Below are 21,880 nucleotides of genomic sequence, written 5' to 3' on the forward strand. Positions count from 1 at the left end.
AAAGATAATTAAAATATGAATATATAAACGAAGATGTGGTATATTGCCAATGAGACAACTCTCCATAAGAAACCAAATGACACAGAAATTAACAACTATAGGTCACCGTACCGCCTTCAACAATGAACAAAGCTTAACTATAAAAATCAGTTGAAAAAGGCTTAACTCATCAGGTGGATACACATAGAAATACTACACAGAGTGGACGTGGCCGGTTACTTGTATATCCCAACAACAAAAAAGACACTGAGGTCAGATCTGAGAGTGCTCACAGTCACTGACAGCTAGATCAAAGCCACTAACAAATAATAATAAAAATATATCTCTCTCTCTTTCGCTTTTTTTCCGCTGAATTTTTATCTCTCCCTTTTTATTTTTCTCCCTTTTTCTTTCTCTCTGTCTCTCTCTCTCTCAAATTTGCATTAGTTATTGAATTCCGATTTTCATTTACAGATGCGCATCCAACCGTTCATTTATTTGACTAATCTCCGAATTATTAAATTCGTCTGACCTTGTTACGCTATTAAAAACTTTAACTTATATTGGGATATTGCTAGCATAGGTATATGTCAATATATAATTCAATAAAGTATCTTATTAAAATATTGCCATCAGAGATCTTCATTTGTTTCTCGATATTCACATTGTTAGTATTTCCCCCAAATGTTACAACTACATGTTTATAATGAGATATGAAATATATCAAGAAAAATAAACTGAATTGAGTAATTTATGTGACAGGTGTTCCTAGAATAAGCCTCACTTCATCACCAACTTTGAAGGATGAAAATGTTAGGGGCATGGTTGGTGTTTAGTATTTATATTTCTTATGGAATATGCCACACAGCGATAAATTTAGATGAATTTCCCGAGGTAATTACTAGATTTTATAGATAATTACATGATATTGATTAAGATATTCAGGAAATGTTCTTACATTTTGTACTTATAACAAACATAGTTTTTAGAAAAGTAAATTTTCTATTTAGCAATACAAGTAAAAATAAACGATTTGATAATATATTTGTATATTGCCTTATTTATTTCTTTATGTATATACGCGATTTACGTACAAGTATGAAAACGCCCATTCAATCATTCCAAAGACATGTAGGAAATATAAAGTAATTTTTTTTGGCGAAAAATCATAGCAGGACAAAACCATCAAATGTCTGTATTAAATGCAAATACATATACATGTAATATAAAACTATCTGTAATATTATGCCTGTGTGTCATCTCTGGATTTAATGTTTGTGTGGTTTCTGTCTTATCTACGAATATCACAAGTATTTTCGCCCGATCTGTTCATTCCCATCTCACATTATAATCCATAAGATGCAAGTTACTGTCGAAAAGAATGATATTAAGTACTTTAAAATTGAAAAGCAATTACATGTAGAATTCGTAGCATGTGACGGGTTAGGTAATGGTGAAAATTTGGGGATTACTGACGGAGTGTGTGTGTACTTTATACAATAAACATTTACCTTCTAAGATAAAAATGTGAAATATTCTGATATTAAATAAAAAAAAAAAAAAAAAAAAAAAAATTATTGGAAAGCAGATTAATATGTTATTTTATTAATCTATAGATATCATTGTAAATGTATGTAATTATATAGATAGTATTTTTTTATCTAATGTACTATATAAATTTGTATAAATTTCTTACGGATCCCTATAGGAAGATTAGTTTTGACTAATGTGGTCATTCGTATCTATATTTATCCTAATGATGATTGAAACTCATAAACTCGGCTATGAATAAATTGTTTAAAGGATAATCGAAAAATGATTAGGAATTAAAGAAAGTTACCCTTTTTGTGTTTCATATTCGTAACTAATATGAAATGTGCTTTATCTGCCTATCCGCATGATTCGAATAAGCATTCTTGTACAACGTTCATTAGTTTACCTTTAAGTATTTTAGTGCTATATGTTACATAAACATTTTGACATGCTATGTTTAGCGCTTTTATATTACATTAGCATTTGACCATAACATATTAATGGCACGTCTTTTACATAAATTAAAGGCAACAGTAACGTAGTCTACCGATGTTCAAAATCAATTAAGACGATACAAATTAGGGTAAAAAGCAAAGACTTAGGGGAATCGCATGAATTCCGAAAGGAGCGAGACTGGGGGCGACAAAAGGAAGGATAAGTATCGCCTGTTATGCATGCATCATAAACAAATAACTTCTTTGTTCAGGCGCATGTAATGAACTTAATATATGATGCTGTATAAACCGTTTTGAAAGATAAGTTGCATCTGAGTTAGAACTGTAGATATTTTTCATTATATTTTTTTTTCAAATATATAGCGATGGCTAGGATTATAGATCAGTAACATATAGAAAAGTGATGCATTTTTTTGCCACAAGATTAAATGAATGTTAATCTTTAGATAAAGGTTTAGAGTATTGGACACTTTTATTAAACCCTTTTCGATTCTGAAACAATATTTTTTAAACTGGGGCTTTTATGCTGAACTGATTCCCCGTTTAAAAAGACCATAATGGTAAACAAAAGTTATATATACTGAAAAAAATTCATTTCGTAGTCGGTTTTATTACGTATATAATTTATTCTGGTATACAGAAAAACATACTAATTTACTAATTTACGTAATTGCATTGAACATTTGTTGAGGAAGCATTAAATATGAGTTATGTTACATCATGAGCAGTACAGACGACAGGTAAACATCAGAGAGAATTGGCGTGTTTATCAAAACGATTCCCGTAACATGTTTACTAAATTTAAACAGTTCTAATTTATAAGAAATGTGTATGAAAAAAGCTTCAATATCGCTCATTCGCCAATTTACTGACATAAATAAGACCTGTCCAGTTCAGAGGTACATATACATAAAGATTTGTCAAAAATGTATTAGTATGAATGAGTGGATGTTCATGATCAGATGTTGTTTTACACATTGAATGTTTTTCCTCTTTCTAAAAAAAAGTCCATTCTTTCACTGCCCTTTAAAAAGATTGTTCTGTCGACATTGTAGTCTACCTAGTTTTGAAAATAGCAGTTAAAGAAAGAATATGTGAAATCAAAATAAACCCAGACTGTGAACCATGTGATAAGCTCACGGCATACCAAGCCATGTCAGTTGATTAAATTCGGAATGAGATATGATTTTGGAGAGTTTTTCGGTAGCTTTGATGTTTTGTACATTTTTTGGTAAATATATTTTTAGAAAAAAAAAACTCGCAGCAAGTACCCTTAAAAATGAAATCGTATGGAGACGCTGTATTTTTAATTAAATGTCAGATACAGCCTGCTCATACAGTTGAACGAAGTAATACAAATATGAAAATAATTTGACATCTGTTTCAAGATAAAGGGAATGTAAATTATTAATCTACCTTGAATTATCAAGAATTCATAGAACTCATATACAATCTGTTATAATGACCAACTCGTATTTATCTATTACTGAGCTATTGATACATCATAATAATGAATAATGGACATATGAGGAATTATCTTAGTATATATCTCTTCCTCGAGAAAATAAAAGAAGAGCACCAACCCTTGCTCCCATCCAAACCAATAATAATCAATCCTTAAATTTAAACCAAGTTCCTTGATAGTCCACAAAATGTTTTCATTTAGTCTTAAAGTTCTACGTTCCACATTTTTTAATTCAACACCGATTTCCCAAGATCGAAATGATCACTATTCGTTAGCAATATCAAAAATTGTTAGTAATAAAATTAGTCATTGACAATTCATAGGACGTTAGTAAGACATATTAAAGTTGTGTATATTAACATTAATAAGTGTTGTCTTCGGTATAGACTATTTTATCATAGAAAGTTTAAATCCCGTATTACAGCTTTTGCATTAATGATATAGTGCCTAACAGGATTGTGTGAGGTAGAGAAACATGACTTTTAAACGATCGTGTTGAATTATGACATACAAAAATTGGCAGATCGGACATATTTTGACTTTAATTACTCACAGCTTTTGTTTGGGTTTAATTGGAATTGCAATATTGAAATTAGAATGAAAAATGTGTTTTTTGGTCAATATAAATAAACATTTTACCTGGCGAAGCCGTGCGTAAAATGAATTTCGGCGCTTCTCATCTAAAAATGACTTCTTTAGTGGAACAAACGTTTTATTAGTTAATTTCCAGTAATTTCTCAAGAACAGGCTATCCGTGGATAATTTATTTGCTCTAAATAAGTAGCATTTTGAGAAATATAAGAATTCGCAATTACGACCTTTCATACCTTTAGTTTCATTGATAAATATAATATGGCTTCGTCCGTGGTCCAGTTTGAAGGTCATTTAATTTACTGTTCACTCATCACGTGTTCGTGTATAAAGAGGAAAACCAATTATATTATAAATTTTATATCAACAGAAGTTTCTCATACATTTCTTTAAAATTGAGAATTGAAATCCTTTGCACATTTTTAGTTAGGCAACTGTTCATTTAAAGGGGTCATAGGGCTTTACTTTTATTTTCTTTTTTTATCTTTAATAAAACAGTGGCGGATCCAGCCCGCTGATTGATCTAAGAGGCGCACCGCTGAAATGATTTAAGGGGGGGGGGGGGCTGCTCCAATCATGCTTCAGCGACTCGCTTATAAGTTTTCCAACAAAAGCAATAGTTGGGCCAGACCGTCCCCTCAGGTCCTACTGGAGTCACCTATGACAGAGATGATTTATTGATATTACACTTCTAAAAAAAATTTTTATTAATTCAAAATTAAACAATTTTCGAAAGAGGCACGTAGACGAATGACCGATTTCATGAGACATACTATTTAATTGACACAAAAAAGTCATTTTACTTTCCAACTTATATATTATTCAGTATAATAAAATGATAATCATATGAAACAAAAATACAGTGATAATTATGCACTTTTAATCTAAATCGTATGCGTCCGAGTCATTATCAATGCCTTCAGATATAGCTTCCGAAATGCTTATGCATTCAGATGAGGGAATATCATGATTTTCAATCTCTGCATCTTCATCTTCGGAATCAGAAGAATCACCAACGCTAAATACTAAAGAAGGATTTTCTCTTTTGAATTTTCCATTTCGTCTTCTTTGTGGATTCCCTGAAACAAATATCAATCTTCCCAAGTGCGTGCTTTTTTTACTAAACCTTCCCATTGTTTTTTTAGAACCAAGTCAATGCCTTTCTCAATGAGAAATTTCAGCATTTTAAATGTGTGATTGATGTTGTTATTGGCGACATAATTTTTTACCAATGCCCATGCCATTTCAATAGGGTTCAGTTGAGGATGATAAGGTGGCAAAAAAATAACTTTATGTCCATATTTGGCAGCTATTGATGACATCTTCAGTTCTCCGTTAGGCATGTTTGCAAATATAACTTCGCGTATTGCCTTCGCTGTTTTCGGACAGGGCATTTCTAACTGTCATGGAATTTCCCCTTTCAACCACATTTCCTTTAATTGTGCAGCTTTTGTTTTTGTCCAATAAGTTTTTCGACATTCTTGGTTAACAACCTCTTTATGATATGATGCATTATCTGCAATGAAAACACACTTTCCAATAGTTTGGCATTCTTTTGCTAGTTCTTCAAAAATTTCCATGAAATGTTTCCCGTTCATAGAGTCATGGTAATCAGCTGAAGAAATATAATAAAATAAACTAAGAATGATAAACAAATATAGCGAAAATAACCAAGGATTAAAACAAATAGAATAAAACAGTAAAAAAATATGAAAGAGAAACAATCATAGCAAAATTATTAATGCAAAAGAGGCGTGAAATTAAATAAATTTATTAAAGAAATAATAGAAAAATGATAGAATGTCCATCAGATATCTTTCGCCCTTCTTTCATAAAACAAAAACAAGAATAATGTGTCCATAGTACACAGAAGCCCCATCAGCATTTTCTATGTTCAGTGGAGCGTTAAATCGGGGTAAAAAACTCTTATTATGCATTGAAATTGGGAGATCATATTATAGGGAGCATGGACAATATCATCTGCTTCAAGTTGATTGGACTTCATCTTAATAAAAAACCTCGACTAAAAACTTAAACCAAAAACTTTAACCAGAAGCGGGACATGCGAACTACGGAGGAACGGACAGACGGACGCACGGATCAAAAAATAATGCCATAAAAACAGAAACAACATGTGGTCCTGAAAATATTAATGTCATTGACAAAAAAGATCGTTACGCCAACATCTGACCTTCCAATGACATTTACTTGGTTGCCGTCAGATTATCACATTTTATTAAAGACTTATAATTTGGCAACAGGCAGGAATAAAACGTAAAGTGTCTTCTTCTCTATTTATCTCGTATACAGTTATAATTTTAGGATGAGATTTGGCGTTTGTCCTATAACTGTATATGAAAATAAGAAGATGTGGTGCGATTGACAATCAGACAACTATCACCCGGAGTTGATTTCAAATGCATTGTAGGTCGTCATACGGACTTCAACAATGAGAAGCACACACATTGTACAAGTTAGACCCTAAACAGAATTTAATGCACGGCTTTGTGCAATTTTATTTCACTGTTTTCTATAATATCTTATTTTATTTTATTCTAAATTGTTTTATTTTATTTGACTTTAATACTGTTTTCTATTGTTTCGGTTTTGTTTTTGTAGTCATGTTTTAAACATCATTTACTGCTTATTTTTTTAAACATACCAGTCTTTTTGGCAGTAAATAGTTTATATTTCCATTGAACCCAGCCATTAGCACCACCAGCGTGGAAAAGAATCCATCTGTTGCCTTTTCCAGACTTACAGTTAAACCGTTATAAAACCAGCCTTTGTTTAATACATGGTTTTCGTTAACATACGTCTCATCTATGTATACTGGATAAAAACCTTCATTGTCCCTCAAGTTTTTCAATTCACAAATCTAATCTGAATCACAAAATCAGAGTAGGTGTGTTCGAATAGCTATTTTGTTTTACTAAAAGTACTTGACGACAGTCTTTTAAGTTGGATGATGAAAATGCATATCTTCGAGAGAAAAAAATTACAATTTTTTTGGCTTCCATTTCTACGATTGCGCTTTATATTTGTCATCCTGTGATGTTTTAAAATTGAGTGTCCTTAACCTCAAACATAACGTCCAATAAAATTTAAGTATGATGTATACAAGCTGAAGCCCCGCCTATCTTAATTGCCATGCTTTAGCAAACATTGATACAAACAAAGCAAGCAAGCCAAACAAAGATTTGTCTTGCTAGCAATAATGTAAAAGCTGTAAAGTGAGGTGTTCATTTGGCGGTTACGGATTCATAGACATTAACTGTTTAGTGTCTTTAAATATCAGCTGTATTTGTACGAGGCTAGGAAACAAGGTGTATGCGAGCTTTTAGCGAGCTACTACACCTGTTTCGAGCCGAGTACAAATACAGCTGATATTCAAGACACTAAACAGTTATTGTCTTTATCCTGCAATTAATTCTGTATATTGCTTGTGTTTTGAAAGACACAAAAACTAACATATTTAGCATTTATTTTCGATTTGTAATCCCTTGAGGCCCGCGTAGTAATATCAAAATCACACATTACGCTGAAGACGGGTTCGCAAAAAAGGATCTCGAATTGTCAACAATAATACATCGCTCAAGGTGAATAATTATCTATTTTAACATAACAACTAAGTTCAACAGTAAAAACAAATAACAAAACATTGTCAAATTTGAAACAGAAGTGTACGAGTTGTCCTACGCTTCAGACTTGACATTCACTAAACAAACATGCATGCTGAAATTGACATGGTTGATATTGTAACCGTCATACACATTCAAGTTTTGAAATCGACAATTGTCATCGTCATTGGAATGCAACAGGAATACACATTCTGAGGTCACATAGGTTCAAACAATACTCAGTCCGGCAGTGGGCGGAGCTTTAAAGAGATATCTGTATAGTATACAAATACAGCATAGCGATATCTGTAGGGCTGTATCTGTATAGTAGGACACCCAATTGCAAGATAAATACATATGTATATACAACCTCTTTCGGTCAGAACGAGGAAGTTATAACCGATGCCTCGCGTTGGTAGAATACCACGCCCTCGATCTGCACATTTAGAGATCCATTAAAAAAACTCATTTGGGTGCCTCTAGGTAGCTTGTTGTGAAGCAAAATGTAATTTTTAAAAAGAGAATTAATTTACCATCCAAAATAAGGACATGTGTTCTTATTACCAATGCGACACACAATCAACAAATTGCACATAACAAGTAAAAGAGGCCTTGAGCAAAACTCGTACCTTAGAGTCATATATGAAAAGACAAACAATTTATGAAACAATTTAAAACAAAAACAAAATTGTTTTGACTATGACAAAACAACAAACGAAAAACAGAAATGACATACATGTATCAATAAACGACAACCACTGAATAAAGAGTTCATGTCTTGCGTAGGCACATCAAGTATATGCAGTGAGGTTAAACATGTTAGTGGGCGAACTACCCTTTTTGTAACCTGGAATAATTATAGTGTGTAACAGTTCAACGTTAAGAATAAACCATAAAGATAAGTTTGAAACGGCTTTAATCACCAGATTGGTACGAAACAGAGAAAAAACAGACTAACATAGAGACAACAGACACAAAGTTACAATTTTTAAAACTATTCACCGCTACTGTAGTACTGAAAGCAAGACCAAAGCCAACAATTAATAACAAAATAAACCATCTTTTTTTCGATATGCAGTCTCAATTCCCCATTGTTCTTAACGGTTGGTCAATTTTGTAGAACTGTCACATTATATTTAAATGTTAATTGGTTCTCGTCTATAATATGGATGAACTACTTGCGACTCAACTTTTCGCTAAAAAAAAATATATATATTATGCTGTGAATTACAAATGTATCACAGCTGACTGTTACCTTGTCCAATAGTCCCAAGAACAGTTCTGTCGCAGTTCATTTCTTTTATACAAAAAAAAACGCAAATTAAAAAAATCGCAGCTGCTATTTTTGTTTGCATGTAATTTCAATAAAACTTGGCATATGTAGGCTTAATTTATGAAATAAAACAACGGTGGCGCATTTAGGGTTCAACTTTTCAAAAACAGTATTTTAAAGAATATAATATACGCTGCACTTTGGTAAGAGAAAAAAATGTTCAGTTTTGCCTCACTATAAAGTATTTTAAAACCCCGAAAGGTTCAAAAGATAAGTATAAAATTTGAATAGCAAAAAGTCAAACAAATTTGTGATAAAAAGGGTCAGTAATTCTCAATACAGTTGGAAAAATATCCATGTACTGCCCTTTTATATCACCAAAAACTCAAAACTGCAGTGGTTTCAGTACAGAATAATACATCGAATGTTAGGCTCTTATGAACTTATCTTTCGGATAAAAGTGAAAGATACACAAATGAAAGATACAAATAAGCGCAATTTTGCGTTTGGAGGGGTCGAAACAATAGAACATATACTCTGGACTTGTCCGTATATATCAAAATTATGGGAAAATCTTAACTCCTAGATATATGTGAAAAAAACTAACTTTAAATATAGATTTAGTTTTAGTTGATATTCTAACGAAAATCTAGGATATAATTATTGTTAGATAAATAGTCCCAGCGAAAACCCATTAAAAATGACATAAGAAACTTATTTACTGTTTATATTTTTAGAAACAAATTATCACTGGAGCAAACCAATATGATAGCGCTTAAAATTTTCAAAGAAAACTTACCACTAGAAAAATATATATTTAATGTAAATAAAAGATTCAGTAGGGCGGGAAACTGTTAGAACTGCTATACTCCTTTATTTTTTAAATAACATGAAATATAAACAACAGGGCCATATGTTGCATATATTAGAAATATGCACTATCTATCCAAGCAACCTGTGTTTTGCAATCATATTTTGCAATATGCTAAACGATTTTAGCTGTATTTACTTAATGTTACTGTGTTGAATTAATTGACTGATGGGTGTCTATATTAAACTGTTGTATATCTTTTGTCATATATTAAATTGTGCATAAAATGTGTTTATTATGTTCATATGATTCATGTGCAAACAAAAAGAAATTCAATATAGAAAAATTTATGCAACTTATTATGTATGCCACAATACTAGATGAATGTTCGTCTAAAAATAAATGTTATGAATAAACCACTTCTTCGATTCTGACATAATATTTTTTGATTTGGTGCTTTAATGACAAACTGATTCCCTGTTTAAAGAGAGGATAAGGGGAAACGAAAATAAATGAACCAGAGCTTCATTTCTTAGTCGGTTCCTTCTGAAAGATTTTCGTTAAAGGTTTACTCAGCTGAAGAGACATTTGAAATATAAGGGGATGGACGGTGGTATGATAACATGGAAATGACGGTGCGGGAAGCGGGAGAGAGAGAGAAAAGAAAGCGGGATCATGGGAGATGAACCAAAAGATGAGGGGGTACAAATATGTATATTCGGGATATTGCTTAGAATCGATTTTCGTTTGGGAGTAAGGAAATGGAAGTGGAAGTACAGTGGACGAAGTTGGAAGTAGATAGGGGACGAAGTTGGAGTTGAGGGTAGTGAAGTGGGAATAAGACACCCTTCTTTTTAATCCCTCTAAACGATTCAGTTTTACCTCAGCTTATTCACTGCTTATAAGAATGAAATACCTCTACAAAAACACTGGAATACCTATCAAAAGTGAGGTTGCGTATAAGTAAGGAATTTTCAAATGTTGTTTTACACGTACCTGGAAAATATTGGGGTGGTTTTCTTCTGTTAATTTTTTGTTAGTTTTGCAAAACGATTTTCCTCCCCTGTCCCTTAAAAGAATGCTACGTCGGTTTGTTCAATAACTTTCATGTTTAAAGTAAATTTTATGGTGTAGATATTTTTAGCATAAACTCATCTGTTATAATAGCCTTAAACTTAACGTAATAACTCAAATAAGAATATGTTGGATTGCGCATTGCTATTTCAATTAAAATAAGAAGATGTGGTATGATTGCCAATGAGACAACTCTCTACCAGAGACCAAATGACATTGAAGTAAAAAACAATAAGTTGAACTGGACGGCCTTGAACAATGAGCCAAATATACCATGTCCCCATGCTGTAAATTTAATTAAATGTCAGATAAAATCAAGTTCTTATAGTTGATCAAACTAATACAAATATGAAAATAATTTGACATCTGTTTCAAATCTATATAAAAAAGGGAATGTAATTTACGTTTTTACCTTGAATTATCAGGAATTCATACAGTTCATAAGCAATCTGTTAAATTAATCAATTCGTGTATCTATAACTGAATTATTGAGCCATCATAATAACTATAATTATGAACACATGGGGAGAAAATATTTTAGTGTAACTGTCCTCAAGAAAACGAAAGTATCGCACCCAAAAAAATAAACCTTCAAATTGAATCAATTTCCTTGACTGTCCACAAATGATCTCATATTATTGAGATTTACGCTTGTTTTTTTCAAGACAAGAAAATTTAATATTCATTTTACATTTTCCTTGTTAACATTTTTTTGTACCAAGTCAGGAAAATGGCCATTGTTATATTGTAGTTCGTTTCTGTGTGTGTTACATTCTAATGTTGTGTTTCTGTTGTGTCGTAGTTCTCCTCTTATATTGATGTGTTTCCCTCAGTTTTAGCTTGTAACCCGGATTGGTATTTTCTCAATCGATTTATGAATTTCGAACAGCGGTATACTAGTACTGTTGCCTTTATCTACAACCTTTCCTCATCCGCTTGCGTTTGGCTTACATATTGAAGTTGTGCACAGTATATTAACAAGCCTTTATTTGGGTGTATAAAAATATGATCACCTTGGGTTTTAAATCTGGAAAAGAGGTGTTCGTTTGCCGCTGTCAGGTCAGAATGAGGTCAATAAACTTAATGCCTCGTGTCAGCAGAATGCGACGCCCTCAGTTACAAAACTCTTGTAACAACTATCTGTAGGTACAAATGTAGCATGTTGCAAAAAAAAAAATGCCCTTTTTAAATATATTATTATTATACAAAATAAAGAGATGTGGTCTGATTGCCAGTGAGACACCTATCCAACAGAATTCAAATACCTTGGATTTAAGCAAGTATATATGCCTTTGATCACAATCTGAAAAATAAGATAAGCTATATGAAATGTCCGGACGAACGAAAATATGAAACAAAAGATCCAACGGCCAGAATCATGACAAACAAATAAACGAACTCACAGACAGGATCTGAGTTTATTTTCATTCGTCCTAAATGTACATGAACTATTTGCGACCAACTTTAACACAAAAAACGATCAGTACCTAACCTTTGTTTACTATGCTACTTACTAATCAATTTAGAAATTATAATGCTCACTTCCAGTTATCTTGTCCATTTAAGACATGTCTAATGGCTTTCCTTGAAATATTTCCCGTCCAAATTGACACAAATATCTTGCAAAACTGTTTTGGCTCGAAAAATACTTTACTTAATTTGGTGTTATACCATAATTCAAAAGAACCAGAGCAGTTCATGTTTATTAATTTTTATTTTTTTTTCATTTTATTTTTTCACATCTAAAGATTTGTTGCAGATAGAGCATGTAACTATATAAGTTATTTCCGTTAAAAAAAAAAGAATTGAAATATGACAGCACAAATTACGGAAGCTGTTACATCTCATGGAAAATTGTGTGTGGGTTTTTTTTTAATTGTCATATAACGACATAGCTACTCATTGAAACTAACTAACTCATTATAATGAGTAAGTAAAGTCGTTATAATGAGTTCAAATAAAGAAATAATAATTCAGCATGACATCAATGACACATACCGGCTTTCGTACGAAATAGTTGCCAAAAGAAACCAATGATTTCTTAATTTGATTAAAAACTACTCAATTCTTGGATTCAATATTTTGATTTTTTTTATACCAAAAAACTTAAGCAAACAATCCGGCGTTTTGCATTTGCGCCGACCAGCATTTCACTTGTGCCGATTTGTTTTTTCACTTTCTCCAATTTTGTTTTTCATTTGCGTCTATTGTGTACCGGCAAATTACAGTCGAAGGTTATTTTTTTATTTATCATTATAAATCTCTACCTTTAGCCTAGTCCTATAATATAAGACTTTGCAGGTTCATACCATTTACATTCATTATCGGATATTGTTTTTACTATCAATGTTGAACCGCAAAGTCTTATGAGAACCATTCATTTTCTCGTAGCGGATTCCCAACGAATTTTGGTGGTAACTTTGAACGACAATTTGACAATGTTTTCGACAGTTTTAGGTTAACTTATGTCATTATCCTTACAAATAAACATCTCAAATAATAAATAAAATGTCTTACCTTATCATATGATGGATTTTTATCCGTTTTTGAACCACTTTTCAAACTGTCCCCCCTCATTTCAAATTGTCAAGCGGGTCAAGTACGAAAAGTTCCGAGTCTTTCCGAATGTTAATCACTTGTACATATTTCAGAATATTCCTTGGAAAACCAATTTTGTTTAGGACTTTAAGATGATAGTAATTGATGAAATTATGTAAATTAATTCTAATTTCCTCATCAAGAGAAAAGGAAGCTTATCGTCAAATGTGTCTTAACCCTTAAGAGGCGACCATTTAGTATTCATAAAAAGGTAAAGGATGATTTTATAAATGAATAGTATGTCCCGATAATAACAAGAATTACAAGGTGATAATTTCTCCAAAGAGTTATTGAAAATAAGTGTGTTGTGTCATGAACATAATGGTCAAAGCTGGAAATGGTGACAATCATTACATACATGAATAAGGTAGTTGGCTTTTTCGATTTACTTGCTTTACAGATTTTTTTTCATGTTGTGGCTTTGCCATTACAGCGGGGTTTTTGTTTCATGATGGCCATAACGGCGTGGGTTTTTTTCCTCTCGCGGAAGGCCATGTGGTATAAACTGCTTACATCAACTTCATTTAAACTCTTGTTAATGTAACATTGTTTTGTCTCATTGGCTTCCATACCACATCTCCTTACAATTTTGATTGGGCTACTTTCATAATGCCTGTAGAGTGAAGCTTTGATCGCCTTGCTTGCTTTGTTTGTTTAAACTTCTACCAAATATTTGTAAAAAAGATTGACATCTTAATACAATATATATCTATATATAGTTATACAGTTAATGCATAGCTCACCGGTCATATGCAGAGTCTGGGGTCAAATGTAAATAAATAAACGGTAAAATGTGATTCTAAAAGTATTTTGTAATTGAAAAGTGATTCAAAAGATATGAATAATACATGTATAAATAATTACGCAAACCAATATAAATTTGCAATTACGCATTACAACATCTTTCATGTTTCTTGTGCTGTTAAGCTGGAGGCCACTTTTTTCTTTCTTTTTCTTATTTTAAACGACTTCATGTACGTTTTCCAAAAAACCTATTTTCTTCCTGTAATATTTAAACAATATTACTATTTTGAGCCCTTTTACATCGCATAACACAGAACAAAACAATGGTAAAATTGCGAGATCAACATATGCATGAAAAGTTTAAATATTAAATGTCCTAAATCAGTGCTGTCCTATTGGCAAGAAGCTGACAGATGCGCTAGGGATGGCAGAGATGGATTCAGTTTTATTTTATTATGATAACCACCGACAAATGTATACACGATATCATAAAAAGCACCAGCACTTGTATCAGACGTTAAATTGTAAATTCATTAACCGTAGACAACTTCAAAGAAGATACATCAGATACAAAGAAATGCGAAGGATGCGATTTGCAGCACTGTCGGTGTCCTTCCTGTAAATGTTGTGCAGAGTGTTAAAAACAACTATACTTGTCAAGAAAGGAGAAAATTTAGTGTAGAAGAGTTTCCCAAAACATCGAGAGATTAAAATTGCATTCTTTCTTGAACTGTCTTCTCTAACAACTTGCTATTATTCTTTGTAACCACTAGATTTTTGAAATATTGCCTCGCCAGCTATTATAAATTTATTTCTATTGATACACAAAAGAAAACATTTGGTGAATGAGAATTGGCTCGCTCACCCCCGTTGTATAAACTCGTACTTTGAAAGATATTTATCTACTCATCCGCTCTCACAACTATAAATTCAATACTGCTTAATTTAACAATTTGGACAAGAGAACTTTTGGTGAATGAGAATTGGCTCGCTCACTGTTGTATGAACTCGTTTTTTGAAGGATCATCGCCTCGTCCGCTCTTAGAACTCAATTGACTAGAGAACATTCATTTGGTGAATTTGGCTCTTACATCCCCGTTACATGAACTCACATTTCCAAAGACATTTATAACCTCGCCCGCTTTCACAACTCGCCCATGATTTCTGTTGGTGCTCAATTAACAACTTGGAGTAGAGAACTTTTTGTGAAGGATAATTGGTTTGAATAACTTATAATTTAGAGCTTTTGGAGAATTCTGTACAGTAGCATACCATGTCTGTCTGAACTGGTCAGTAAGTCTTAATTTAACAGTATCATACAACCAGTTTTTACTTATAAAATATTTAGTGTTCCATATATTTGATAGTCCACAATGATCAAGCACAGATTTTACATTCTTGAACCAAGCTATATTTCCATTATAACTACCAGTTACAAGATTGTATAGAATAACAGGAAGTTTCTTATTTTCCCCAGTTACAAGCTTTTCCCAATAACTTATAGTACGTAATTTAATAAAAATATCCAATGGGAATCGGCCAAGTTCCCCATATATCATAAAATCAGGCGTGGACTTTTTAAGATTAAGCAGTAATTTACAAAATTTTAGATGAACACGTTCTATAACAGAGGTGTTACCCATTCCCCAGACTTCACACCCGTATAATAATATAGGCTTAACTACTTTATCAAATAGTTCTAGCTGGCTTTTAATATCTAAATTATGTAATCTCCCCTTTTTCAGAATATCGTACATAGCCCTTGTTGCTTTATCAGCTTGTGCCTTTTTTGCTTTTGTGAAACTTGCTGTTCTAGAAAATAATACACCAAGATATGTAAATTCTTCAACAATTTCTAACACAATATCAGCATATTTAAAACTAACATTTTGTAGTGGTCTACCTTTAGAAAAAATTACTATTTTGCTTTTTGGGATATTGACTTTTAATTTCCATGTATTACAATATTCCTTTAAAGCGTCTAATTGTTTTTGTAGATCTGCTTGTGTTTCTGATATAAGTACAGTGTCGTCTGCGTACAATACAACAAACAGTTTTAAATACATATTTAGCTCATTCTCTATCTGATCTGATAAAGATTTCAAACCGCTTATATTTTTGTTCTGAAAAAAGCTTTCTAAATCATTTAGATAAATAGAAAAAAGTATGGGAGATAAATTTTCTCCCTGTCTTACACCTACATTACATGGAAAGTAGTCTGAATATTCTCCATCACTGAAAATTCGTGATTTCACATTTTTATACATATTAAATATAGTGTTATACATCTTCCCATTCACTGTATGTAAAATGAGTTTTGACCAAAGACCAGATCTCCAAACTGTATCGAAAGCTTTAGCAAAATCAATAAAAGCACAAAAAAGTTTTTTCTTTTTTTGTCTCAGTAATTCAAATAAAATATGCAGAGTAAATATGCTGTCTATATAGTGGAATAACCCTTTCTGAAACCAAACTGGTTTTCATTTAACAACAAATATTCTTCCAAAAAGTTACTCAATCTTAAATTCAAAATTGACGTAAAAAGTTTACCCATACAGCTTAATATAGTTATAGGTCTGTAGTTTTGGGGATCTGACTGGTCACCTTTGTTTTTATAAAAAGGTATAACATTACCAGCAAGCCAAAGTTCAGGCACTTTTCCAGTATCAAATACAATATTGAACAGTTTAACATAGATTGGCATGAAAATCTGAGAGGTGCTCTTAATATATTCATTTATGATGAAGTCATCGCCACAAGCTTTGCCATTTTAAAGATTTTTGATGCATTTAAAATTTTCATTTTCCGTAATAGAACTGTTTAATAACGAATTAAGTTCGTTATTTTCATCTATAATAGTTTCTTCACTAGCGTCAGGATCTGACGAATTTAAATTTTTGAAAAATTCAAAAAGTATATCAACAGGAATATTATACCTGTTTTTCTCTTTATACGAGTTCAATATCTTCCAAAATTCTTTAGAATTACTATTTTTTAAAACATTCATCTTTTTTCTCATGACTTTTTTATGCTTATTAATAGAAATGTTCATTTGCCTCTTATATTCACGTTCTGTATTCTTCATCTCCTCTCTTTTTAAACATGTTTTATTGCATTTATATCTTCTTTTTGCTATTCGAAAGCACCGCCTTTTTTCCCAACATATTTTGTCAAACCAAGGTTTAATAACTTTTTTTCGACATTTCTTTTCATGTCGTTTATATGTAAAAGATCCAAACACCTTTTCGGCTGAATCCAGCATTAAACCATTTACAGATTCAACTATTTTATTAATATTTTCTTGAGCCAGTATACTGGTATTCAACATAGTTAAATCATTATTTAATTGATCGATTTTATTTCTATCGATATTTCTCAAAAATTCGGCTTCTTTTTCACAATCCCATTTTTTGAAGCCCTTTCTTTCATGGCATGTAAAATCGTTTATTAAAATGTCATCGCATTCGACGATGTTATCAATCGAGTTGAAGACTAGCTTACAGTTCAGAGGCGAATGAACATCGGAAAAAAGAGCAGAAAAATCAAGTACAGACATATTTACAATACATGATAACAAATTATATGTACAAATAAAATAGTCAACCACACTTGACTGGCGACATGTAAATAAGCCTTCTTTATCACCTTCAACCCTACCGTTTAAAATAAACAGATTGTTAATTCTACACATTTCTAAAAGTAGATTGCCATAGTGTTTTTTTGTCTTGTCGCAACTATTTCTAAAACGTGACATATGAAACTTGTGTAAATTGTTTGAAAAATCAATATTAAAATTATCTGATGTGTCATGATTGGTATTTGTTATTTCATAGAAGTCTAAATTGGCAGCAGTTCTGCTGTTAAAAATAGACTCATGGTTTGCTGAAAATTTTAGAAATTCTTGTTCAAGTATATTTATTGAATCTGGTACCTTATAGGTAGAATTTTCGGGTGGTATGTACACTGTACCAATCATAACATCTTGTTCTGTTTTTAAATAATTGGCTGAAATTTTAACCCAAAATACTAAATTACTATCTGTTTCTATTGTTTGCACATAATTTTCTAATTCATTTTTATATCCAAATGCAATACCACCTGATTTGACTTTTGATTTAGTTTTCTATTTTTCAATTTAAAAGTATAACCTGGTATATCAACATTATCAAAATCATCACTGTTGATACATTATATTAAATGATTTTGGACATGTTCTTTTCAACTGTAAACAATATACTTATACCGGTTCTTTTTCTTGTGTGTGTGTGGGGGGGGATATCATGTTAAAAAAAAATAGAACCCATATTTTTCTATTCTTTATGTTTTTTGCCGATTGTTCTCTATTCTGTAAACCCCATTCGTATTCTCTCACCACCTTTTATGGATATATCAATAATTTAATTGCATGACACTATTACAGTAATTGGTCGTGTTTTCGTGCGTTGTACATAGTACAATACTGATTATAAATATTATCGTCAAATTCGTTTCGTTCACGAAATCCTTAAAATAAAGAATCGTCACATATATTTGAAATAAAATGGCGTGAAAAAAATTGTTTATCAACTGAGGATAAAAGTGATGGATAAGGAACATTATTTTAAACTATTAATGCGGTAAGAAGTTACTTTCATTCATATTTAGGTTATTCTTAATAATTTTATCTGTTTTGGCAGTGGATTATTAATTTAAATTTTTGCTACGAGAAAATGGATGGTTCTCATAAGACTCTGCGGTTCAACATTGATAGTAAAAAAAAAATCCGATAAAAAACGTTGAATGTAAATGATATGAACCTGCAGAGTCTTATATAATAGGATTACCTCTCGCCAAGTTGTACATATATTATGAATTGTCAATTATAACATGTATATAACTGTTATCCCCCGTTGTCCCCAGCATTCAAAAGTACAACATAACATGCAATTATATCCAGATTTTACCAATATACCTTCTAGGTATACTAGTAGTACATGTGCATGTATTTAATCATCCGTATTAATATGCAATGCAAATAGAGGCAAATAAAGAATCAGTAATAATGAAAGAATCAAATCGGCGCAAATGAAAGATCGTAAATTTTGTCAATCGGCGCAAATGAAAGATCGTAAATTTTGTCAATCGGCGCAAGGTCATACGCCCAAACAATTACAACATAATGCTAAAAGCACCAATAATTATAACTCCTGTTTGTTTTTATTTCAGTGTGTAATAGCAGATAAAATAGATCAGTCATTACACCATATCAACAGATGTGAGGACCCCGAAAACATGTTAGACACACCCGACGGCAGCTATGAAAAAGAACGATCAGTATGATATACACATATATATAAATAAGGCAACTTTTTTGGAGGAAAAAAAGGGGGGATAATAAATTCTTTAATCTAATGTGACCTTTAAGAAAAAAGAATAATGGGCAAAAAAAGAGTATACAGCGAAGGACCCTCATTCAGACCCTTATATATAACGACCATAAATGAAGATCTCAATCTCTGGTATCAGAGTTATCTATCCTGATTACATGATTGTTGTCTTGAAGTAACACGCGCTTTCGATGGTGACAGAAAGGCTTATGTTTAATCAATTGTTGAATCTTCCCAGTTGAAGACACAACTGTGTTTAAGTTTTATATGAATGATTATATGCTCATTTTCTGATACATATTTAACAAGAACAGTATACTCATCTTCTGATACATATTTAACAAGAACAGTATACTCATCTTCTGATACATATTTAACAAGAACAGTATACTCATCTTCTGATACATATTTAACAAGAACAGTATACTCATCTTCTGATACATATTTAACAAGAACAGTATACTCATCTTCTGATACATATTTAACAAGAACAGTATACTCATCTTCTGATACATATTTAACAAGGACAGTATACTCATCTTCTGATACACATTTCACAAGGACAGTATACTCATCTTCTGATACACATTTCACAAGGACAGTATACTCATCTTCTGATACATATTTAACAAGAACAGTATACTCATCTTCTGATACATATTTAACAAGGACAGTATACTCATCTTCTGATACACATTTCACAAGGACAGTATACTCATCTTCTGATACATATTTAACAAGAACAGTATACTCATCTTCTGATACATATTTAACAAGAACAGTATACTCATCTTCTGATACATATGTTACCTGAATAGTATACACATCTTCTGATACATATTTAACAAGAACAGTATCCTCATCTTCTGATACATATTTAACAAGAACAGTATACTCATCTTCTGACACATATTTAACAAGAACAGTATACTCATCTTCTGACACATATTTAACAAGAACAGTATACTCATCTTCTGATACATATTTCACAAGGACAGTATACTCATCTTCTGATACATATTTAACAAGAACAGTGTATTCATCTTCTGATACATATTTAACAAGAACAGTATCCTCATCTTCTGATACATATTTAACAAGAACAGTATACTCATCTTCTGATACATATTTAACAAGAACAGTATACTCATCTTCTGATACATATTTCACAAGGACAGTATACTCATCTTCTGATACATATTTAACAAGAACAGTGTATTCATCTTCTGATACATATTTAACAAGAACAGTATACTCATCTTCTGATACATATATATTACCTGAATAGTATAATACTCAACTTTTGATATACATTTTATTTGATTAGTATTCTCAACTTCTGGCGTCAATTGTACATGGATTGTAATATGTATACTTATCGTCTAGTGTTCAATCAATTGACAAGTCTTCCAAACGTATCCAATTGTTAAAAATTTATAGGCAGCCATTTATTTCAACGTACCTAATAAAAATTATTTTGAAGAAAAAAAAACTTCCATTGAATAATTTTAAATCGAGAAGTCACAATTGCATTATTGATTACTATCAACACTTATCTATGCAGGTTTGCAAATGCCCTGGTGATACAATATGTCATGAAACTGGTGGAACGGGGAATTCAAAAGTTTACTACTGCAAGAAATTTATACCTAAAGCGTCCGGAACTAGTGGTCTTAATTTGGATGAGCCAAAAAACAAAACGGCGACACAGGATTGAATCACATGAACTATAGTTTTATGGAATTTCAATATTTGGGTATTTGTATTGCTTGATAAAGGTGTAACTGCATCTTCAGCACTGTGTGGGACTTATACATTAAATATATATTTTTTCAATATCAGATAGTATTTCTTTGAATTTGAAATTTAAATGCATGTATTGTTGTTTAAATTTTAAACTTTTATATAGATATTGATATCAATAACATAATGGAAGATATTATTACACTGTTGACATCAAAGATCTGAATCTGTTTCTCAATATTCACATTGTTTTCAATTCCCCCAAAACAACTGCATGTTAATGAGATTTAAATATATCAAGAAAAATAACCGGTGGCATTAAAGTACTTTTTAAACTGACAGATCTTTGTTTTTGTTTTTTTCTCTCTCAATTATTTCAAGAACAAGATGTAGAGTATTCATTAATGAGACGGTTCTAAACCAACCGCCACAATGAAAGACATCAAGAGGTCGACCAATAAACAATTCAACAATTATCATAAAGTCTGCACAATGAGAGCAGCACTTCTTGTAAAAACAGACCAGAAGCAAACTGAAAAAAAATAGTTTGAAAAAGATCTACCATAAAAACCCATAAAAACAGTTTCCTTTCTATAGAACAAACACGTTCAGACATAACCTAAGACAA

General features: G+C 31.6%; 1 protein-coding gene across 1 annotated transcript; it reads left to right on the forward strand.

Annotated features, from left to right (window-relative positions):
• Positions 1-735: 735 nt before the first annotated feature.
• Positions 736-21,591, forward strand: LOC134708069 (uncharacterized). Its single transcript, XM_063568371.1, has 3 exons — positions 736-873; positions 19,349-19,456; positions 21,074-21,591. Exons 1-3 carry the CDS (start codon positions 784-786, stop codon positions 21,224-21,226), a joined length of 351 nt encoding a protein of 116 aa, XP_063424441.1. The 5' UTR covers positions 736-783; the 3' UTR covers positions 21,227-21,591.
• Positions 21,592-21,880: the final 289 nt, after the last annotated feature.

Source organism: Mytilus trossulus, chromosome 1, assembly GCF_036588685.1.
Source record: "Mytilus trossulus isolate FHL-02 chromosome 1, PNRI_Mtr1.1.1.hap1, whole genome shotgun sequence".
Lineage (NCBI taxonomy): Eukaryota > Metazoa > Mollusca > Bivalvia > Mytilida > Mytilidae > Mytilus > Mytilus trossulus.

Coding starts and splice junctions, on each gene's coding strand:
- LOC134708069 (XM_063568371.1), top strand. CDS start 784: ATGAAAATGTTAGGGGCATGGTTGGTGTTTAGTATTTATATTTCTTAT. Junction 874..19,348: donor ATTTAGATGAATTTCCCGAG/GTAATTACTAGA, acceptor TTTTTATTTCAG/TGTGTAATAGCAGATAAAAT. Junction 19,457..21,073: donor GCTATGAAAAAGAACGATCA/GTATGATATACA, acceptor TTATCTATGCAG/GTTTGCAAATGCCCTGGTGA.